This window comes from Mya arenaria, chromosome 7, assembly GCF_026914265.1.
Source record: "Mya arenaria isolate MELC-2E11 chromosome 7, ASM2691426v1".
In the NCBI taxonomy this organism is placed as follows: Eukaryota; Metazoa; Mollusca; class Bivalvia; order Myida; family Myidae; genus Mya; species Mya arenaria.
The window spans coordinates 42,277,000-42,302,338 of NC_069128.1; the positions used below are offsets into that span (position 1 = coordinate 42,277,000).

Consider the following 25,339-nt stretch of genomic DNA (forward strand, 5'->3'; position numbering starts at 1 on the left):
CGGTGAGAAGCGAGTGCTGGTTCGATTCCAGGCAAACTAGGTATGGCTCATAATGAGTAAAACAAGACTCGCAATGTTAACCCCCTAAATCAAATTGAGTGCACAACACTTGTTGACAATGCAAGGACCGATGTTCTTTCACTGTCATTTCCTAAAACAAATACATCAGCAAATTTGTCCTGGTTTATCCAGAAATTATAACGACGTGCCTCACAATGTTAACCTCTAAAGCAAGGGCAAACTTGACCTAGGTCTAGCCAGTGGCGAGTATGCAAATTGTAATAACAGGAACCTTTCAAAAAAAAGTAAGGAAACGTTGTCCTTGGTTTAGCAACTTACGAATACGCCAAGATTCGAAAACGATTCCTAAACGAAACATAGGGGCAAACTTGGCAAACATAATTCTGGCTGGACGTACAATAACGAGCACGCAATGTTTCACAAAGTTATATCCTTATACACCAAATAAAGGGCAAGTTTTTCCTGGGATTTTCAATTAAACGATATGCCACGTTTTACAAAGTTACCAGGCAATAATATGAAACCGTTAAGCCAAAACAATGAAAACTTGAAAATAAATATATTTATATTTTTTTAAAGGAAATGCAAAGTCAGGTTTGAATGTTAACAAAATATGCATATTCGTCTTTATTTTCCGATTAAAAGGAAAATAACAGTACAAAATCAATACAAATCTTTGTTAATAATTCACATAGTGACACATTTATAGTACATTGATTACTACAGTACGATACTATATGATGTTAGGTCAGAACGGACCATCACTTCGCAGCGCTACCTAAACCAGAGTTTACAATACAAGAAAGGATACAAGGTAAAGACTATGATAAAGTGCATGCTAATTAATGTTGTTGTTTTTGTTTTGATATTTGTTGTTGTTGTTGTTTTCTATCTTGTTTTATAGCCATTTGACCGCTTTTATTTAAATCTACATCATAGTAAGTTATTTATTAATTGAAATTGTTAACGCTACCTCTAAATTGACTTGCAATCGTTTAAAAGATAAAGTGGTGACATCAAGACCGGCCAAGTAGCTTTACATGTTACCAATACCGTTTTTAAAGTCATACAGATCAACGAAAAAACAAATATCAAGCAAAGTATGTATAACGAGCTATCACAATACAGTCATTTGTAAACATTGTAACCGACTTGGCACTGTCGGTGAAGTATGAGTAATCGTCCATACACTAGGTCTTAGTATGCATATATTTTAACAAAATCTTATTCTGCAGTACTTTGATAAATTAACTAAAATTATTATGATATTTAAGAACTACATATACGTAATATTAGTGACCACGAAGTCAAAACAAAATGCTAATTTGGAAATTGAAACAATATATATTAGTATTTTTGCGTAAAGCTGATACACATTGGACAAATACATTTTAAAACGATTATATCCGAGACTTATATATAGCTCGACAGCAAAGCAGTGCATATGTATACGTCTGCATGGAAGTTAGTTTTTCTACCGGTTGCACTTAAAATGAAATACATATTTACAAACGTGTGAGACTTATGTTACAAAAGCACACTCTTTGCTTACTTTCGAAAGAAGTTTTACAAAATAGACATAAGCAACTTGTGATTATTATTGTTATCATGTTTACAATAATTTTTCACCGAGATAAACCACAGTTAGCCTTATATGATATTAGTATAAGTAAACAACGCTCTATAATACGTTAAACAACACGTGTGATTTGTTCCAACATAAGGCCATTGAAAGAGAGAAAATCAACAATAGTTACAAAAGGAAAATCATGGACAATCAACAATAAACGTCTGTTTTAAGAACCGTTTTGAACGTAAGAGTCCTTTAGAACGTAAACACATCTCTGTTATACCACTGTCAACTCCACTGTCCGCACCTTTAAGAACTCCGTGCAGCTTCCAGCAAAGATAAACCTGAAATAACAAACCATATTGAACTCCACCCACTTACTAAAAATTGCACTGTATTGGCTTTAGCGATATAAACGATATAAAAATGCTTATATATCAATGATACATTATTGCGACATGATATTGAATATTTTACTGACGACAAAATATAATGAAACAAAAAAGAAAGGACAACAAAATTGCAACCAGGTATTATTAGTCATGTCGAACATATTGAACATTTCAATAACGTGTTTTGTATTGTATATTCTGATTGGGTTACATTAAACTTGGAATAAAAATTGTTTACATACTCATTGCATATTTCAACGAACAGTGAACTATTATGATATGGAAAGTGATTTTTGTTGTCATGTAATATGTAAGAGATTATAACAAATACTGAGTGTAATCATTGTTTAAAAGGGAATCACAATTAGTAATGAGTTCAAGACATTAATAAAGCACAACGTTAACTGGATAATTTAAAAAGTATCCATAATATGAAACAGTTAAATGTCGTTATGAATAGTTTAATTAAACATGTTCTTTTCCCAAGTAATCATGCAGTTCAAATCCAAACTGCATATAAGCAAAAAAAAACCGAATGAAATGGTCGTAAGAAACCGATGGATTGTGATAAACAACACCAGAATGTATATATTTTAATATTAAACATTCTCATGAAGAGACGAATATCGAACAGAAAATACAAATAAATGTCAATACCATCGACAGCGAAAGTCCCTTCCAACTTCTCTGTCTGATCTGTGATCGCCTCTGTGATACCTTTGGCAGCCAGTTCCGCTTTTAAGGTACGTATGTATTTAATGTAATCCCAACCACTAAAAATGGAGTTTAACTGCATATATAAATCTATTCAACGTAATGCGAAGTTGTTCCGCAGCTTTGTAAGATTCACGGTAAACTATAACTATACAGACACTGTTTATTTTATAGGTAACATCTGAGGTCACATTCATGTACGAAGATGGACTCGCGATTCACATTATTTGGATAGTAACGTTAATCATATACAAACCCATGTTACTTATACTAACAACGTATTATATGATAATTTGAACTTTGTTTCAAATGCAACGTATACATAAAAGAAGCAAACTGGTTCTTCTGTACACATATTCCTGACATCTTTAAATCTGTCTTCATTCTACATTATATATAAATAAACAATTCAATTATAGTGTGTAATTAAAAAGTTTAATTAAACAGTATTAATCAGTAACTTGTTTAGCTTGAGTACTGGGGAAATGTTTTGAGGCATTTAAACAAAAGAGCTGTATTGCAGTTTATTTATTTTTTGAAAATTATTGAATGAATTCAGTGCTGCAGTGTTCAACAATGTTAAATTTCACGGCAACTGTGACAGTGAAATACAGGATATTTATTCAATTCAGTATAAGATCGTAATTGATTTCATGAGCTTCATGGAAAAACATATCTTTACGAGTGGCGAATCCACGAGTAAAACTATAGTATTTCTTTGATCAAGGGTGAAATTAAATAACATGTTACAATAAATTAAAATAAACAGTTTCTTTTCAGAGTTTAATTAGTTATTTTTTTCTACATATTCATTTAAAAAACGATTTTTCCCCGCCGCTTCCCAAATGACGGGGTGAACGCACTTAACGCACTTTTTTATAGTTTATAATTCAGTCTTTTTTGTTTGTGCAAACTTTTTATGAAAACTAATTATTGAACGTTTATTAATGCATCAAATAATAACAAAAGCAGTTTTAAATTAGACAGGACATTAGTACATAACCAAATTACTACGCGGCCATTTATTGAGCTAACATTTAAATGGTCGTTTTTAACATTTTTGAAAATTGGTAACATTGATACAACATCCTATTTATGTTCGAGCTGTTGTTTTTGTCGGTTTTAATGCAAGCAAATGTTCGCACATTCAGCTTGATAGTTTATGAAAAAGTTTGAAAAACATAGTTACCATTTTTCTAATAAACGGTAAGTTGTTTATTTCCAAATATATCTTTATTTAAACTTATGCAACCTCTTCCAAATCTTAAATTGTTTTGGCAATATTTTGTTGTTTGAAGCTGACGTAATTAGTTTTGTTAAAGAGCAAGTACCTAAAATGTAATTTTATAGAAGTTTTAAAAGTTGATATTTTGAATTCTAATTTTGCAAAAAAAAATCAATGATAAAACTCCGTATTTCATCGAGAGGCATAACATTACGTATGTTAATCCGCATATTCTTCAGACTTAATGTATGTTAAATATGAAATTATTCGCCTCCGTTTTAATTAATAGAGCTTTCTTAATGATTTGGTGACTTGACCGTATTGTATTTGCATTATAATATTTCACTCTTTGAATATCTTGCGTGAAGACAGCCCATAATTCAAATGTTATATTTTAAAAAGATGCAATACCACAATTTCTGCTATTTTAAAAACATATCCAGCTGATCATTAAACACACATGATATAAGTCGTAGACGTACGGACGGTATACAAGCAATATAAACATTTAACAAGAGTACCATGATGGGATGCTCAACGCTCGCCCGTTTGTGTTCACTATATCAGAGGGCATAACTTAAATGCTATGTGATGAATGGACTTCTAACCCAAGTTAAGAATCTGTATGTGAGTAAGTGTACAGATTTTTGTGCTCATAATATCTACGGTTTTGATATTAAGACTTACGATAAAATATGCATTTAACTCAATCTTAATATTTCGCATGAAACAAAACACATCTTTAAAGTTTCATTTAATGAGTATAGAATTGAAAGTGATATTTTTTATCAACAGGTCTTCTTTCTTTAACAATTTTTTAAATGTTTGCAAATATGTAATAATATCAGATTCTGCACTTGATTGTAGAAAGTAACCCTGTGAGTTTGTTTTTAAATTTTAAATAATTAAATTAATTCTGACAGGGTTAATTGGAATCAGAGTTATAAAATTTGACCAACGGTTTTTGCAATTAAACTGGGATTTAAGATCCCACGGCGCATGCAAAAATTCGTCATTTACGCAATATTCTATTATAACGCATTGTATATTACCATCTGCTACTAAAAAAATATGTTTGTATGATTATATAAGAATTTCAAATTTCATTTAAAGCTCATGTCTTTATATTTAGAACTTGACAAACACACTTAAGAATCTATGGCGTCAGTTGTATGACGTCATCACTTCGGAGCTTTCCGTGCGCCTTTTATTTATAGGAGTTCACTGACTAAAACAATAAATTAATTACAAGAAAAAATAATTTGATGAAATGGGTTTGCTTCTCTCACTGATTCGTTTCGCGTAATCACTATGAAATGGGTGGAAAACACGTCCAGATTGTTAATGCAGGAAAATCAGGATATGATTCTTTAACTGACGTTACACACTGAATGTTACGTTACGAATATGGTCTTCATTTTAAACGAAGTCTACATTCTTTTTAAACCTCATGGACGGTGAAGTCGTGCTCATTGAGCCTCGTACATTGATTTTGTATACTATAGATTCCATTATAAACAAAACATGTTGAAAAAAACATTGCATTCAATTACAAGATCATTTGCGATATGTTTTTCGATAAAAATAATTATATTGTATGAATATTGTATTCATAATTATATAACAGGTCTATTTATTACGTTAGTTTGTCATTATACGCATAATTATCGACATTATATATCTATGCCTAATACTGAATATTACATAAGAAATTATTCAGTCCGTCATTTGTATAAGAGCCGTAGGTAATATTTTTTTTGGTATGAACCAAATCGTATTAATTTTATTCCCGTAATGAGCAATATGTTATCAAGAATTCTAAACGCTGTATTCTACCAAAGAACTATATTGCATGTTTCGGATTCCTTATTTTACATTCTGCACCATTGAAAATATATTGAATGTATACATACTATACCATTGAAGTAATGTTCGAACACTTGTTTTCGTCTTATGTTGTGTACGGAAGGAAATGTTTTGAAACAAATACGTTCGAAAATTGAGAATTGACACTTCCCTAATGAGCGATCAGTTGTGTTTATTTCTAAAAACATCTTCAGTGAAACGTATGCAATCTGTCTTTACGATCAATTATTATTTGTCATCATTTACAGATTCTAAAGTGCCGTATTTATTCTGGAAAAAGGGAAGTGCATGCAATTGCTTTAAAAAAAAGTTCTGAAGTTGATAATTTCACCCCTTAGTTTGAAGTTCAATATCAAATTTATATTTTAACTGCGGTTATTGCACTAATAAAACTCCTTAGTTTACCGAAAAACATGAAAATAGCATTCATACGCTGCTTTAGTAATACGTCATGTAAACCTAACTAACTTTACCCATTTTGAACTCCACCACTGACCTATTAAAACGTTATATGCTATTAAAAATTGCTTAACCTAACTACCACTTACAGCATGCTTTATACATGTGATGCACATAATTACTGTACATTTTAAAAACAGTAATACTAGCCCAAAACGTTCATACATGGACCCCTTTAACGAGACGGCACTCAGAACATAGTTTTCCTACTTTACAACAGTTAACACATATGCCTTCCTGAACGCCTTTAACTGACTCTTATTTTACATATTATAAAATTTACCGGTAAATATACACTGACCCTGTAAGCAATGAAATGCCATCCAGGACAACTTTTCCGTCCTTTCCCAAGTTGAACATCACCCCTGTCCTGAACGCCGCCTTTAACATCCTACATAGCAGCTCGCCCTCAGTGTTGCGTCTCAAGTGTCCTGTGAACGTATCGCCTTTATACGAGCTTCCCGGGGACGGATGGTGCGCCTGTGAGAAGGGAAGACAAACGTTGTGTTAGACGTGATGGAATGGATTTAACTTCTAAGAACACATTTACCATAGAATGCATTGAACTTGAACAGTAATTTGACAGGAAAATATATTGCCAGAAACAACGGAACAATTCTGATTTTAATATAAGCATCCATGATATTTCTGTTCTAAAAGTATGCTCTTCGGCATATAATAATCCCTAAAGTGTACAAATAAGACGGGAGGATAAAAGGAAAAATATAAATGATGACATTAAAAGCAAAAGTACGGGCATTGTTAGATACATTAAAATATAGTTTGCGTATGTGGAATAAATTACGATATCTACAGGTTAAAGAGTTTTAAGAAAAGTAAACGCAAAACAATCATATAACGTTACTGCATATAGGTTACACTAATTTATTTCAATTACCGAAAACAAAGAAAATTGCCATTATGAATTACAAAGCTAATTTGTGTATATGATAGATGCGTAGAGTGAAATACCCATTCTGTGATCGTAGCTTATTATTTGGTTTTACGGAGAAATGAAATGATTTATTCCCGACTTAATAATATATCCTTACTAAAGTTAGAAAATACAATTTCGGTGATGTAATAAGTATGCTGGTGTTTAGTTTATTTTTAAGTAAAATAGAACATATATCGAGTAACATCTATACAACAATAGATTGGACTGTAATACATGATCATGTGTATTTAAAAAATAAACTCGATTGCGCATTATCACGCTTGGAACAAAGATTCCTTTTTTCTACAATATATCCAAATGTTCTACTAGAAAAGAACAATTTGATTCAGTCAGTTTGTGCATCGTTATTTTCCCGAGGCAAAACAGGTGTATTGCAGGTCGATTTTATCAATGTATATTTCCCCTAAAAGCTTTAAATGCATAGCAATAAAATACTGGCATTCCTGATGACATCAACAAATATGACGTACGAGGCAAAATCGTATACTTGTGACATAGATAATGCTTAGTATGTTGTGACTTCTACTGTCTTTTTAGTGTAATCTTCCACACTTTCCTAAATATCTTGATTGATGATTATTCAATAAAATTAGTTAATTGTACCACATCTTTTCCCTTTTTCCTTTAAATATAAACATATAATACATTTAGTTTTATGCTAATGTAATTTTCTGTATACCACAACAATACACTTACATAGATAGAAATTCGTTTGAGGATCATAATGATTGTTTTAATTTATAATTCCCCATTTCTTATCATCAAATATTTTCTCCATACTCGACATAAAGCGCTTTAACATGAGCCATTTAAAAAAATACGATGTATGATGTTTGCGTGTCATCACATTAAGATAAAGACTATACCTATCTTAGCTTATGATTTAAAACACTTTTTCTGTATGCTTAGCCATTGAAATACGTACTTTTGCGTTAAGTGTATTGTATGATGTATATATTCCTGTTTGAATGCACATAATGTTTTAAATGGAAACGAACAAACATTTATTAAAGATATTGCAAACACGTTATATAATTGTCTACGTTTGAGTTAAATGAATTAGAAGAAAATTAGTTTATCATGTTTATAAAGGAATAACCTCCAGGTGGCGCTTCATAAGCACGAGTGATTCATACACACGAGTATTTCGTGCGCATATAAATGTAAAGGCAATCAGCAGTGAGGAACCGATTCGTTCAAATCGATACAATTGATTGCTAAAATTGAGGTCGTACCGGGTAGTAGGCAGGAGTCCGTGTTTACAGAAATGACCGGACAAAGCATGCTTTTAATCCTCTTACAGAGGGTAAGTCGTATTGAAAATATGATTTTTGTATTTATTTCAAATGACGAATACATGTATTACCATGATGATTCAAACTATACAGTAAAGAAATGGAACATGTAGAAATTAGGAGTTAATTCGGTTCATACATAAGTTGTAACCAGTAAGAAAATGTTTCTTTTGTTTTTAAAGGCATCAATAAAAGTTTGTTAAAGGAAGTTATTTTCACCACTTTAATATTACGTGCTTTTAGTTTTACTTTGAAAGTGATTGTTTCGTTGAAATACTATTAAAGAATATATAGGTGACATGTTTTATTTTGTTTTGCGAGAATCACGTAGGAGAACGATTCAAAACATTGAGGTCGGTGCTACACGGAATCCGCGTTTCTACCACGTGGCTGGAACCACATGAGCTGTATCACAGATGTTCTTCGTTGACGTCACTTCCTGTCCAAGTGCCTGTCAGCATCAGCCATAATTTTAGCCATACAGTTAACATATAACGATCAGTATTATAAATGAAATTTAATCTTTTCTCTTAATTGAACGAGAAAGATTTGAAGCAATGCTGAATAATTCTGGATTTTTTTGGTTTAGGAGATTTCAAATTCAGAATGCATTAAAATACGTTTTTTTAAAGAATACTTATTTAAATATTTTATAAGTTGAGTTGTTAAGAAACTGAGAGATAATAAAGAATGTTTTATGTAAGTTTTTAGGATTTGATCTGTATCTGCTAATGAATACAGATATTGTTTTTATACTTTTTTATGATTGAATGTACATTTGGCTTGGCTGCCATTATAATCTCTAAACAGATGAATTGCCTGTCTTGGCTGACAACCCATTATAATAGGTGTTCCTTAGAAAAAGTTGGGATTTGTAGATTCTGTAACAATTTGAATGCATTTGATAATTTCTTAGGATATTGTTAACATGTGTTATTCAAAGATCGTTGTACACAATTACGATACGCTTAATGTCACTGCACTACATAATTCTTGCATTATTAAGGAAGATAATCTGAAGATCATATGAGCTGCATCGCTGATTCACGGCGGAATCGCCAGAAATGAATTAGTAATACTTAGATGATATGAAGTAAATTCGCAATGATTGAGAAGGGGCGGAGTGAGTTTCAACCTCATTGGTTGACCTATTGTCAGTGACGCAGGGAGTGTGTATTGAATGAGAGGCAGAATGCGGACTTTTAAACACGCGCTAAAGATGAAATTTTGAATTGTAAAGCTTAGCACTTAATGACTGCCAATCAGCAGTTTCGTTAGCTAAAAATCAAGGCTGTATTGTAATCAAAGTATACGGTGGCCTTCTAGTTACGGTACTAGTAAAAATGCAAATATTGTTATAAAGTTATAAAATTCGGCATTGATGATTTAGGGCGGAATCGCTAGAGATGAATCATAATGTACACTGTACACGGTGGAATCACCAGTGCTAGTTTATATATAAATATTGTTATGAAGTGAAGTCATAAAAAGCGGCATCGATGATTCAAGGCGGAATCGCCAGAGATGAATGGTTAAAAAATACGGCGACGTTATCAGCAATAGTTTAAATGTATAATTGTTGTTTTATTGATTTATAGGAATGTAATAATTCTAAGTCATAAGCCATGATTGCTAACCGAATTAATTTATCTGAATACGTTATAAATTATGTTTTTTTAGAAATAGTTTCTCCCGGACCTTCTACAGAAGTTGATGGCCACAGGTATTATTCATCAACACGGAAGTTGTTCTTTCAGTTAGAAAGTTTGATTTAACTTACGGTCAAGGGAGCAGGAATATTTTGCCTGCTACACTTTTAACTTTTGCATTATATTTATTTTCATTAGTACGAAGTGCTAAAAATAAAAAGGCAAGTGTTTAGTGACTTACTGGTTTCATTTGTAATGGCTGTAGTACAGAAGTCTTCAATGATATGTATTTGATACAACTTCATAAAATAAAAACAATGTGTTCACAAATAAAAACATTTATAAAATCATCATAGCAAGAACTCGATCCAGGTTGCGTCAAGTTTTACTAACGATTCATTGATCTAAAATAAAGGATGAGTGTATCCATATTAAAATTTTGTATTATCTATACATCATTTTGCTGTTTATCTATATGTTATATAAACATGTGAAATGTATTTATTCAGGCACTTGCTCCTGAAGTTGACAATGTTAAGAAATATAGTGTTCATTGATTAAGATTTGCTGGTGAAACGTATGTTGTCATCTATCGTGTTAACGAGAGGATGTCGAAAAACATGGATGTTATTTTAAGTGAATCTAGTAAAAATAGATATGTGTTAAGGTTTCTTTAATATTAGTCTTCAGCCTTAAGTTTGTATGTACAGAAGTTTAAAATGTTTTTACCAATCAACAATGGGTATATTTGAAAAAGATCACCAAACTAAAAAAAATGGATTATTTATATAAGATTTCTCGTTCTTTTAATGCTATCGGTTTCCTAAGTGCTTCTCTGAAACTTCCAATATAATAACATTGGAAAAGTATGAATTTTGTTGTTTTCAATAAGAGTTTATAGAATGGTATTAAGGGAAATATAATTTTCTACGTTTGAGTAAAACAAATAGGAAGAAAACTCATTCCCCTTGTTTTAAACGAAATAACAAATAGGTGGCGTTTTGTAAGCACGAGTGATTCTAACGCACGGGTATTTCGTGCGCATAAACATGTTAAGACAACGAATCAATTGATTGATCAAATTTATAAGAAATGTTTATAGTAAAAGTATTCTGTTATTATGCAAATTCATTCTATAAATGCTCTATTCGTTTTCAATTATGTACAAAAAACATAGCAATATAATAAACACTTGTACAAATTGATATAGTACGTATACATGAATAATGTAAATGATATGTTTTTAAACATCATTGTTAAGGAGCTTATGGGTAGTGAGGCCCGACATCTAGTGGTACAAGAAAAATCCTGTAAATCTGGATGCGAATCGGGCAGTTTCTGAATTTACCTAAGAAGAAGGGTTTTATTTCAGTTTTTCCTCGGCCAGTCGACCACGTATGTAAGCTCCATTTTTGTCAAGCAGGTTGTTATATAGACATTCGTTGCTCAACGCAAGTTCATGATTTATATATTAATCGGTTACACAAGTTCTTCTAAGAATCTTCCAAAATCATATCATTGAAATATATAATTAAATTGATTTTTTCTAGAGCAGGTAATAGAATAGTTTTAGGGAATAGGGAATTGGGAATTGATTTTTCGATTATTGGGCTCGTTTCAACTGAATTATTGTAACACACGATAGTCCTTAAAACAATTTTATGTTTTTATCTTACTGTCTTACTTAATCTCTTAAGATTAATGTCACTTTTACAGTTTATACATTTATTGCCTCCTGTTACGAGGCTACTAGCACATTATATCACATCCCATACATGCCGTGGTTGCTATCAACATATGTGACTCAATAAATTATAATGTTGTGTCTAATAGTATTTTTAAACTAGTCGGCTTATGATTTCAAATAAAACGACACATTTAGACGTGGCATATTAACAACAAACATTTCTATTTATTTATATAACTACATAACATTACGGTTCACAGAGCTGTTTGGTAATGTATAGAGAGAATATTTCGTGATTCCATTGTTAGATTATTTTATTTCACAAGTTTCATAGAAGAACATATTTCCACGTGTATTATCAAATACACTAACACAGAATTCTAAAATAAATTGTTTGAGATACTTTGCTGCTTATTTTTGTAGTTTATTTGGTATTTTATTTAAATTTCTGAATACCCCGTTTTTGATTAACCCTTTGCTATACCCGAGGGACGTCCCTCAAGCAAAACCTTTGATCGCTAATGACGCAGACTGGCTAGCCTTCATAAACATTCATCAATCACTTTTTAATGCATGTACAATCCTATTTATAACAGTTTATGCACTACTAAAATGGGGTAGGGACACGTTAACAACATAATAGTTGCCACCATTTACTGAAAACAAATATTTGAAAGTGATTAATCATGAGTGGATTAATATTTATTTAGATTAAAAGCCGTTCTACCAGTTGTATAGTTTGTTTCATAATTGAAAATGGGTTCATGATACATGCATATCAAATGACAGCCATTTTCAGAAAATATCGTTTACCGTTTGTAGACGGGTTGTTTCCAAGATGGGATAAAGACCACGCTTCATTGTTGCTCTCACATGTAAAGGTTATTTAAGTGTATTGGCAAGGTTGGTAACAGACATTTTAAAAACATAGTTATAACGAGTTATAGCATTGCATTTATATTCGAACAAAAGTTTTCGGCCAATGTTTTGTACCTAAACAAATATACAAGGAACGTTTGGGAGAATGGAATTGCCGTTTTCCTTATAAACGGTGAGTTTATTTCCAAAACAAATCTTTTTTTTTCAAGCGTAAGCGATATTTTTATAATAAATGCACTAATGTGCATATTTGAATAGTAAAAAAAGAAATGTATAGTTTTGGTTTTGTTCAAACGGAAGTAACTACATCTGATTTTAAAAGCAGTTTTTATAGTTGTTTTTCCACCCAATGTTATTATTATTTATATATTTGTAATTCTTACTGCATATGGTAAAGTACAATTCACGCTGCTGAAATAAAAATGCATGCCATTCTCTTAACTTAAAAATGTTATTGCTTTATATTTGTTATCTAGTGATATGAAGGCAACTTTATTTTAGAAAAGAAAGAAAACTACCTTGTGATAAGACATGTGTTTCGTGAACATATACTTGTAAATCTATTGTACATACAATACAACCATGGATGCACATATACTCGATGTGGTTTTATAACATTAACTGTAAATATAAGAAACTAAAGTAGTAGCATTTTACTGAAACTTTTCGTTGTGTTATTCATCTCTCTATTTCTCAGGTTTAAGAGTTTATGGTTTTGAGTGGTTTTAATGTACATACTGTTATTACTGTTATTAACTTGAACTCCTATCATCATTCAATTCCCATATTTAATATAAGCTTTTCGTTTACGTCGTTTCCGGAACATTCCATTTTATAGGGCAGGCCAGAGGTTAGAATTGTAGATTAGACTGCAGTCAATAACGGTCGATAAGGAACTGTCCTTATACCAATAAAGACAGTAAGGAACGCACTGTATTGTTATATGTAACACGCATGTTTATAAAAATCTGATTTGTGTGTTGTATTTTGTTAGGCGATTTACTGTTGTGCAAACACAGTTCGATCAACATGTGCTTTAATATGTACTTTAATACAGAGAGGGCTGTTTAAGGGCCTTACGTGCCTAAGTTTAATAGAACATGTCATTTACAATAAATCGTTTCCAATTAGTAAGCGGGGTTACTGGCTTAGAATTTTCTTCTATTTAATACAATGCATAAAAAAATGTACTTGGTATGTACAGCTATTTATTAGTTATATATTCATGTAGCAATCCTTTATGTCGAGTATATGTATCACATGCTATACCTTGTTTTTCGTATCCTATAACCATGTCTGTTGTGTTTTAAAGCTATATGATTTAACATTGCTTTTATTTCTGATGGTCAAAATAATAAATACCCCACCACACACACACACGTATTTTAAAATAAACATTAGGATTGCTTTTGCATAATTGTCAGTATTTCAGTAAGTCATACGTTTATATCTCATGTTCTTATATGGTAAAGATTAATTTAATACAATAAATCATTTGTTTTCTGTAAAGTGATATTTGTTTGATTTTATGAACAAATGTTTGAGGACCTTCGGTATATGCTAAAACAGGAAAGGACGTCATGCACAAATACAAATGTTTGTTGTCACACTCTAAATGAAAGCAAATTTCAATTGAGTTTCTGACTGGATATCACTTAGTATGCATTATACTTATAGACGGAGTAAAATGATCGGATGAATCTTAGGTCCAATATAAATTACTAAACATAACCAATCCGTGTATGTATCAATTCAAACAACTCATCGAAAGTACTCAAAGTACTAATCTAATAAAATTAAGTACATATTACATTAAGCATATTAAGATCAAGTTAACGAAGATAAAATCACTTAGTTTGTTGTTAAATTATGTTTCGTAACATTTACATTTATGTATTGGAAAAGCCATTCATTGTTGTGTAAGTATTGAATGGTCAATACTTGTGTCTTTGAAATGTGTATATTGAATATGTTAAAAGTTCATTTGCACTATGTTGACACTGTATATATGAGTACGTGTATTGACACCTCCGTCTATGATGTGAACATTCACATTTCAAAGTTCACGTTGTCTTTAAACATGTCCTTCCTAATCTGTATAAGGTATTGCAAAAATATCAATTCTAAAAGCTCGTATCTTAAAATGCTCCACTTGCTTTGTTATTAGTAAATGTTTATTTGTGTATTTAGTTTTTCTCACGGGCCATGTGGCTTATTGAACCCGTCTTCAAAGATAAACTATCTAAGTATTACGGGTACAATATTTCAGTATTGCATGTAGCTAGAGCTTGATAAATGTGTTTTAAATATGGTAGTAAGCTCGTCAATTCCTCAACTTGTTGAATGAAATATACATTATATGATGTTACGTGACATAATCTTAAATTCAAATCATTATTTCCGTACAAGGTGATTGTCTTTTAAGATTTAAACTGTTCTGCAAAATTAAATATATTGAAGAAAAATGGAAATACTATGTACATCGGTCTGTGTATAGATGTATTGATATTACTTACTGTTAAAGTATTAAAACAAATCATCTTACATGCAAAAGTTTAACATTCACAAATCGTGAGTGGAAATTTAAGTAGATTATTTGAAGAAGATGTCTTGAGCTATTATACTTAAACAAAAGGTTAATACAGTCCGAGATGAGAAATTAAGATAAATAAAAGGGTAGGTTAAAATGGTTTTTAGAACAAAAGCTAGTATGGATTGATACAAAATATGACATGACCCTGATATGAACAAGCTTGTAACTTTAACTTGTAAAACTAAGCTTGGACTATGCCTCTTATTATTTAACTCCTGTCGTGTTAGTTGAATTGTTTCCACTGCCCGTCATTATGCCTTCGGGCTAGCCTTCGATAGATCTTGTTTTTCTATCAAAATAACGCTTTCCTTAGTTTAGGATGACTATTAAAATATATAAATAAAATCATTTTTTGTGTAGAGAATTAGTCTGATTATGGCAGTATTTCAATATAACGTAGGTAATGTTTATTTGTACAAGATTATATATTTTAGCAGTATTAAACTGTTTTTGCAAATACTTGTTAGCTTCAAACACGTGATTATAAGTAAAAAAAAACACAAAATGATTACCGTCTGAATGCCATCCGGGAATGTAAAAACCAATTCAATTTTATCCCAAAGGTATTTATCAGTCACTGTGATTGTTCCAGTTGGTTGAGTCCCTAAAAAACAAAATGACATAAAACATGTTAGATCAATAATGGATTTAAGCACATCTTGCTAGTACGAAAATGTTTTGTTAGTAGCAACACAATTCTTTCAACAATTCGTGTCGAGCGGGTAGATGCACCTTAAATCTTCTTGCTTAAAACATTGATTTTATAAATGACATAAAAACAACTGAATACAACATTTACAACAGTTAATAGTATCTAAATACTCGCAACAATTTACACCAATCCATGCAATGAATAATACATAACATTTTTTTTTAATATTATTTTGCACTTACTATGACTATTTTAAAATGAATTGTCAAATCATTAATGTTTTGTTACCTGCACAATACGTAGTTATTACAAGATAACTTACACTTGATTGCTTGCAGGGGTGAAAGCTGTGCCTTGACATCTGCTCGTTCCTTAAAGCAGACACAATATGGATGACTTAAACTGTCCATTTATGGTATATGCTACGCATTTTAATCAATATATAATATAAAAGGTATACTAAACGAATTTGAGTATATACTTTATCAATAGAGCAACAGTTATACAAGACCAGTGCACTTAACTTAACACCACGCCTATGTTCCTGCTTTGGATTCGAAATGCAAACCTCCCTAAAATAACACACACACAAGTGCACCTATTATATACACAATCCAACGCGATTTATCAAACATGTTCACCCTTAACATTCCTACAATTACAAACATACCAGTGCGCTTAATATAAAGCCTATTTAGCCACTATCGTGGGTTCAAACACCTAACCCTTTTACAAGTACCTACACCGGTGAGCTAGCTGTCACGCCTTGTTAACCTCTCTGGAGTTCAAACATCCAACATTCCTACGATTACACAAACTAATGCGTTTCATCTCATACCTATGTTCTCGCTCGGAGTTTCAACATCAAATGTTACTATAATTTCACACACTAGTGCGCTTAAGATCACGCCTATAGTCCCGCTGCTAGAGAAGAACCCCTTACTTTCATAAATTACACAAGAAACACTGTGTTTAATATCACACGTTGTCCCCGCACTTGGTTGGATTCAAGGATATTCGTATAATTACAGAATAAAAGTATCTAATTATTTCATCTCACGTCTGTGTTCTCGCTCTGTGTTTCTACGATTACACAAACTAATGAGTTTCATCTCACACCTATGTTCTCGCTCTGAGTTTCAACTCCAAATGTCTCTATAATTTCACAAACTTTATTATCACGACCATTGTCCCGCTGGTGGATTCGAACCCCAACCTCCATTAATTACACAAAAACCAACGCATTTTATCACACCTTTTTCCACGCACATTGCTGGCACCAAATAAATTTCTATAAATTTAAGATAAAATAACAGAAGATAAAGACAACAATCTATCGAGCTAGTTTACCATCTGTGGGATATAAATAATTTATAAGAATTCACAATTGGAAGTTAATCTATTTATTTAAAATTGAAAATATACACTGTTCATTTTTATTTCATTTTAAGAACTAGTTTGGCACCTTCCGTCATTAACAAATGAAGAAACAATCGCCATACATAATGTATTACAAACTAGATAATATAAATATATTTGGACTTATGGTATATAAGAAAAGTCCGAGCCCATACAGTACACTTAACGGGCACATTTCCGTATTTCTAGGTGAATCGTTCTTTATTGCATTGTTCAAATAATGAAAATTAAGCAGAAAAAAAATAATTCTCTTATGCTGATTTATCTTGATAGAGACATTGTGTGTAATTGGCATCTGAATACATGTCCATTTAATGCTGTTAGTAAAAAAAGTTGCTGTACTTAATATCACAGTATTAGGCTACTTCCCATGTACATTGAATTACTTTACAGAACAGTGATGTGTTATATAAATGAGGTTCATATTTTTAGACAACGTATTGTTAAATGTATTGCTGTGGACTAAAACAAGCACCAAAGGAATAGAATACACACTGGACAGATCTCTGTTACTTCCAGCTAAAACCACTTCTAAACAGTTGTCTTTACGACCCGCTTACAAGCACGCCTTATGCCTCGCTTAAATAAATAGAATGGGGGCTTGAACCCCAACCTCAACATAATTGCACCAAAAAACTAGTACACTTAGGTATGGAGAAAAGCCCATGGTTTAGTTGTTTATGCTTAAATTTATTGAAGTCTTTATACATACACATATGTCAATATTGTTACATTCGTTGTCTTGTTAATATTTTTAATGGGTTAGCAATTGTTGGAATGCTTAACAGATAATTCAGCTGTTTTTATTTAGTGCTGTTTCATATTTTCGTGACGTTTGCACCGTTTTGTATTTGAATGAAAGTAGTAGTTATGTGATGATATATCTACTTTCATAACTAACAGATGAGGGATTACGTTACTGTTGATAATCAGCATCGATATAATACAGCCACCATGAGAGAGCGATTCGGGACTTAAGAGCGTTCAATTCTTTAAAGAAACTTGACACCAGATGTTAAACCAGTCGTCTTCACAGTAAGTCCAAATACGTATAAAATAGCTTCCGTATATATATCGACACTCATCTAGTGTCTTTTACATGCTAAATATGCAATTTTTTAGCCTCCGAAAAAGGCAACTTGCCTAAAACGCTTATTCACACGAGTGTGCAACGATCACGTGTCCTACAAGGTCTTTGGAAAAAAAAAAACATACTGCGCAACTTTTAAACTTGGAACCCAAAACGGGGAAACTCATGTGAGACAGCTTTGGAGCGACATCACTGTCTCTTTTTTTAAAGCATGTAAACATATGCATAATCGACCGCATACTAGTTCGTTTTGACAATTATACGGTTGTTTTGAGGATATATTATATTTGCCGATTACTGATCATGGTGTCGAGTCCCTTAAAATAGGGAAGATCAATATTGACGTGATGTTTTGTGTCATATATATTGTATTTTGTTCAACCCATTTTTTGAGAGTTGACGATTTAAAAGTATGGACTGAATATACATAATCGCCGAACATAATTGTCTTGTATACTCGTGTTTTCCATAATTGCAGCGGTGGATGTTACCCAAAACAAGATATGATCCCACAGTTAGCTCAGGGTTTATCTTGATTTTCACATATGTAAAGCATAAAACTGCGTTTGTGCATTGATCTCTCTTGATCCGCAACTCCCTTCTTCTGAGTTTAAATCTTATGTTTAAACTTTTTGCTACTGAGCATGTTTCTGTAGCTTTTTGCATAAATATTGACATTTAAATAGCATGGATTTAATTTATTTTGCCCGTTTTACTCAGGTTTCTATAAGGTCATTATTATGCAAATACTTACAGAAACTTATATAGATAACTGAACTTTTCAGATTTCTCAATGCCCGGTTTCGCTTTTAGTAAATCTTGTTCGAATCCCTTCCTTGTCTGAAAGCGGCAGAACGGCAGGATAGTACGAAAAAGGTTTTAGTTGGATTATCAGACCAAAACAACAACACAACGTGTTTATCGAATTTTATATATAATAACTAAATTTCATGTACTTTTAAACATTTGTTTTATAGTGCGGGTTTACAAATGCTGAAGGTTCACTATTCTCGCTTTCCACTTAAATCCTTGCGAAGATATTCAAGGAAATGCAATGCGTCTATCGAATATTATATACAATGACTAAATATAGTATGCATCCTAACAGTTGTTTTAAAGTAAGGGATTACAATTGTAAGAGGTGCACTATTCTCGCTTCCCCTTAAATCCTTGCGAAGATATTCAAAACAAATGGTTGTAAGAGGTTTTACCTTTTCTGAATGATATAGGTCTTGTTTCACTCGTTCCAGCTCATCGTACAGTTCCTTCTGTACCTGGAATAGTGCATTGATTTGTAACATTACATAACAGTTCGCATAATGGTTATTATTTCTTTTGAATACACTTAAAGCGTACTACTTGGGCCAGTTTCACGACAAAAAATAAGACGAGAAAATATCTGACCTTAAAACATCAAAAGACCACAATCGAAGTGTCTGGAACAGTGTAACATAACATATCAATATGCATAACGGTTACAATTTCTATTGAATGCAATGAAAGCATAATACTGGGGCCAGTTTTACGACAGAAATAAGACGAGAACTTATCTGACCGCCTGAAAATATCAAATTTTACAACTATAATCAGAGTCCAATCAGTTGGCTAAAAGGGCTTCATTTCTCGCTGCGTAAGTATTCATATGTCCTGCCGATTACAGCTTGAATTCATATTTGTCAAAACGGGTTTCCTGTTAATCTCGTATGACAACTGATTTCCCCGTCAATTATATTTGACAATTGATTTCCCCGTCAATCGTATTTGACAATTGATTTCCCCGTCAATCATATTTGACAATTGATTTCCCCGTCAATCGTATTTGACAATTGATTTCCCCGTCAATCATATTTGACAATTGATTTCCCCGTCAATCGTATTTGACAACTGGTTTCCCCGTCAATCATATTTGACAATTGATTTCCCCGTCAATCGTATTTGACAATTGATTTCCCCGTCAATCATATTTGACAATTGATTTCCCCGTCAATCGTATTTGACAACTGGTTTCCCCGTCAATCATATTTGACAATTGATTTCCCCGTCAATCATATTTGACAATTGATTTCCCCGTCAATCGTATTTGACAACTGGTTTCCCTGTCATTCATACTTGACATCTGATTTTCCTGGTAATCAGAGGATACTAAACGATGGCCTTTATAAAAAAACAAAACAACGTTTAATATGTTTACTACGTTTTTTCCGCCTTTCAAGGTAAAATCATGATTGTGTTTGTATGTTAGGTTGTATAATACAGGAAAAACAACGCCAACAAACACTACGTTAAAAGACTATGGACCAACACAGGCTCTGGACCAACACAGTTTAAGCCAGAGATACACACCCTGTTTAACACCACAGACCGGCCGTATATGCATACAAAACTGTTTTAAGATGAATCGCTGCGGGATTAAGTAGTTTATAATGATTAGGCGTCACTATTGTTTCGACTTTATCAACAAATTGTTAAGATATTCAATTAAAAGGCCACAATTGAAGATACCACACACATAAACGTAAGATAAATGTTTAACAATTTATGAAGTAAGCAACCATTGAAACTCAGTGAACATGCTATCTTCTGAAACGTATTAGGGTACCGCCTTCAATTTTACACGGTATCATATCTCTGTATAACTTATATTGAAAACTTATCTTTTCATATTTCTCTATGTCCTGTTTCGCTTTCAGTAAATCTCGTTCGAAGAGCTTCCTTGTCGGATGCGGCAAAACGGAAGGATATTATAACGTTAGCAATTTAAATTGCACTATCAGAACAGAAAGGAAATGCAATCCGTCTATTGACTGTTATATACAATGACTAAGTATAGTATGCATCCTAACAGTTGTTTTATCGTAAGGGTTTACTAATATAAGAGGTGCACTACTCTGGCTTTCTCTTTTGAAAAATAGAAAGGAAATCATAGTAAGGTATACATAAAATGGAAAATTATAATTTGACGCGCATTACTAGTGACCGGTTACACATCTCCTTCGAGGAGTTAACACATATTCGACTCGACCTGCAGTTTTGCCGGATACGTGCTTACAAACCGAGCTCGACGTGAAACAGGTCACTAGAAAAGCGTCAAATAATAAATTCCCTTATGTCTGCTGTCAGATTGAATAGTTGCCGTACCTTAATATTGGAGTTTCAGTCGAACTTTTCGATGAAATATTCTTTTGTACCTTTTCTTCTTAGCATTTGAACAGCATGGTATGAATTTAGTATGCCCGTTTTACTCAGACTTCTTAAGTGTCATACATTTATTCACCTTCTTGTCAAATAACTTTTAAAGAAAACTTACGTTTTCAGATTTCTCTATGTCCTGTTTCGCTTTCAGTAACTTTTGCTCGAACTGCTTTCTTGTCTGAAAGCGGCAAAACGGCATAATATTATTAGTTATATAATATTATTATAAATATGGCGTTTTATCAGTAACATAAACAACAGTGAACATTTCACTACAAAGTAAGAAATCAGTTTATATATTGTACCCTATCTACTTGACGTCATGATATAATGGATACGACAAGAATATACGTTATGTCTTGAAATTGTATTACAATTTTAAAGAAATAATAAAAGTTTAATTAGGATGTATAAAGGGCTTTAATTCTTGTTTTGAAAGTATCCCTAGAACAGCTAAAGTAATGTTTAATTTTAAACGTTTTACTCAGGCATTCTAGCGAGTTAATACTTTGGAAATAACGAAATATTAAACACAAACATAAACTATTTATCAACATAAACTCAAAAGATGGGTAGACAATTGAAATATTAAAGCAATACAAACCTTATCGGAGCCGACTTGATGACGCCGCACATCGTTTTAACTCAAACGATGCATTACATACAGAAATACTAGAACTCAACGATACAGATCTTATAGCCCATTACCTTAAAGTAAAACCTTACTGTACAAACTGTAAATATAGTTTGATGCAGTGTTGTTTATACATTATGTATCTGCCGTTTAGTACATGGCTTGCCAAAGCATTGTGCCATTACACAGGGCCTCTGTCAAACATTTAGCTATTTTCAATATAGCTTCCATTCAATAGTAGGACAATGAGGTATATTGGACAAAGGGCGAAACAATTACTAAAACCTTTTCTACAATTCAATTAAATGTATTTATATAGACATCTTTCAAAAAGGTACTATCACTAGTTTTTGATTCAGTTGAAACCATAAAGTCCATTTCAAAAGGTTTACGTAGTAATGCGATGGAATTATTGTTTTGTTGATCGGCTTCAATTGCTTACGAGAAGAAACAAAACAGTATTATTCTTACCCCAACATTTGTTTGACGATAATATTGGTGTGATATTTAACCACAACGTGTTATTCTGTGGCTGTTTAAGTATTCTGGCGAAGACAAAACGGCCCCGATGATACTTGATCATAGTTGCTACGTTATATTGTATCGTATTTTAAGACAATGTTGTGTAATGCTTTACACGATCAGATTTGTACAAACCTTTTCTGAGTTATCTAATTCGTCTTTGGCCTGATTCAAGAGTACAGTGAGCTCTCGCCGGGTCTGAAATCAAACATGAAAACCTTTAACATTAAAAGTTCTTTAAAGTACGATGCAATATGGTATGTTTTCACGGCCAAAATAAATGATAATTTAGATTTTATGAATAAGTTCACAGAACACTACATGTTTCAATAAGAAGACAATTTCGTGATGTGACGCTCAAAAAAATTCGTTGATGTTACCATGCAACAGAGATAAAATGCGACTTGTGGCTGGAAAAGATTAAATAGCAACCGACATCATACGAGATACCTTGTTTATTTTCGGGGTAGATGCAAAAACATCGTTGGAATTTCCATCGTCGCTCCCAGTAACTTCGTCTTGTTGTTCACAAACTTCATCCAAATCCTCAAACAGGCATTTAAGAATAACATTGTTTTCTTTGAAGTCGAAACCTTTAAAAGTATGTTTGTGTTTCATTTCTTTCAGGTGGGATCTGACATCCGAAGCTTCTTTCTCAAAATGTCTGCTCATTAGGTACAAATGCCCAGCCAAATTATTGTCAACAAAATTGTCAATTTTACTGTCCTCATCGTCACACCACTTGGTTTTCTCATCACACAGTTTAGAAATATGGGAATGAATGGTCAAGTTTTCGTTTTGTTTGTCTGTTATCCCGTCTCTAATGCCACTTGTTAGTTCATCTACCCGTCGTTTAATTGTATTACCTAACTCCATACAATCTTGCACACATTTATCTGCAGTTTTCTTGTAGTTGTCCTTGCTTTGTTCTGCCTCATTTTTCAAAAGAAGAATTTCGTCTTTTACCTCCATCAACAATGATTTCATTGTGTTGACTTTCTCGCAGTCAATGGTAATTCCTTCCTTCAACAAGTCAACAACTTCTTTTACACAAGGAATATGTTCCGAATGAAGGCATCGGCCACATATCATGGACTCATGCACATTACAAAGAAAAATAGCTCTCTCTGTCGGATGCTGCTTACATTTTTCTTCTGTGATGTCCCGCATAAATATATTTGGTTTATCTCCACCATCCTCATGCATTTTTACAGCCTCATACAACACGACAGTGTGAGTTTGAAACACCTTTCCTTTTTTGTGAATATCTACACAATTTTCTCCAACATCTCCGCAGGTTTCGCAATGTCCAACTGCGTTTTCCTTAAAGCATATTTCACACTGATTCTGCTTTGATGCCATGTTATCTGTTAATGCAGCTATGGTGAAGATATAGTGAACAATACTTGAACGTCCTTTAATGGGCAAGAGCGATATTAGTGATGTTTTTGTGTAAATTTATGATTTTATTGTTGTCACAATATATGCATATGAGAACATCTGTCACTGAAAATATGAATATTTACATGTTAAACAAGATAAAACGATAACAGTACTTTAATAACGAGTGTATTATAAAGCTGACTATCAGAAGCGTGGTTAATGACATATGTTTAAAAATGTTATTAAAAACCTTACCCCGTACCTATATGCGTATAAATCACAAATCATAAAGGCTTAATGCACATGCATGAGTTAAAATATTTAAATCGTGGGCTGTGTAACGACATATTCTTTCATATTTGAATGCGTCATATATAAATAAACAATGCATGATTTAAGAGAATCAGTTATGCTTTGAATAAATACAGTGTTTTGCACTCTAAAATGTCCTTAATAAATATCGCATCAACACTTAAAGCATCCTATGAACAGCAAGCTGATTGTTTTAGATGAGGTCAATGGACAGAAAAAAAGGATACTTAAGACTTAAAGAAGCAGCAAAAAATATACCTTCCCTTATATGTTTTAAGTAAATACGTGTTTTTGATCAAATGACTGTCAAAGATGGACATTCGTAATGGGGATACTAACATTGTCCCATTTGGACGTCTGAATCAAAGAATTATATAAATTAGGCATCAAATTAAGCTGATGATTTCATACATATTTAATTTGGAATGTTTGTTTGAAATGTTGAGGTTTTAGGAGAGAACATTGTTTTTAAAACCTCGCGGCTTTGTCAATATACGTTAATTCAGGTTAATAAGTTTTAGATAATAAAACGTGAGGGGAACTTACGGTTAGTTGCATTATTTGTGTACATAAGATGTTGATTAATGTCATCACGAGGTAAGAGCTTTTCGCATTTTTTTTTGTATTCATTTTTACAGACCCATTAGCCTATACCACGATAAGGAAAACAGATTGCTTAGAATGCATTTTAAGGAGCACTTATTTAATATCAATCATAAAAAATATCATACACAATAGAATTAGAATCATTAACATCTAGACTTACATTTGAGAAATACTGTTCAGATTATTTAACTATGACCTAACTTATTATTTTAAGTTGCACT

General features: G+C 32.3%; 1 protein-coding gene across 2 annotated transcripts in view; it reads right to left on the reverse strand.

Moving 5' to 3' along the window:
* Positions 1-683: 683 nt before the first annotated feature.
* The window catches only part of LOC128241748 (uncharacterized), a 30,524-nt gene continuing 5,868 nt past the window's right edge, over positions 684-25,339 (reverse strand). For both annotated transcript variants that reach the window (XM_052958814.1, XM_052958815.1), the window contains exons 2-10: positions 23,268-24,323; positions 22,953-23,015; positions 21,777-21,839; positions 19,681-19,743; positions 16,283-16,331; positions 15,821-15,912; positions 6,549-6,727; positions 2,641-2,756; positions 684-1,935 (exon numbers count right to left, since the gene is read on the reverse strand). In XM_052958814.1, coding sequence (XP_052814774.1) covers positions 1,901-1,935; positions 2,641-2,756; positions 6,549-6,727; positions 15,821-15,912; positions 16,283-16,331; positions 19,681-19,743; positions 21,777-21,839; positions 22,953-23,015; positions 23,268-24,179 — 1,572 coding nt within the window. In that variant the 5' untranslated portion in view covers positions 24,180-24,323 and the 3' untranslated portion in view covers positions 684-1,900. The remainder of the gene's footprint in view (positions 1,936-2,640; positions 2,757-6,548; positions 6,728-15,820; positions 15,913-16,282; positions 16,332-19,680; positions 19,744-21,776; positions 21,840-22,952; positions 23,016-23,267; positions 24,324-25,339) is intronic.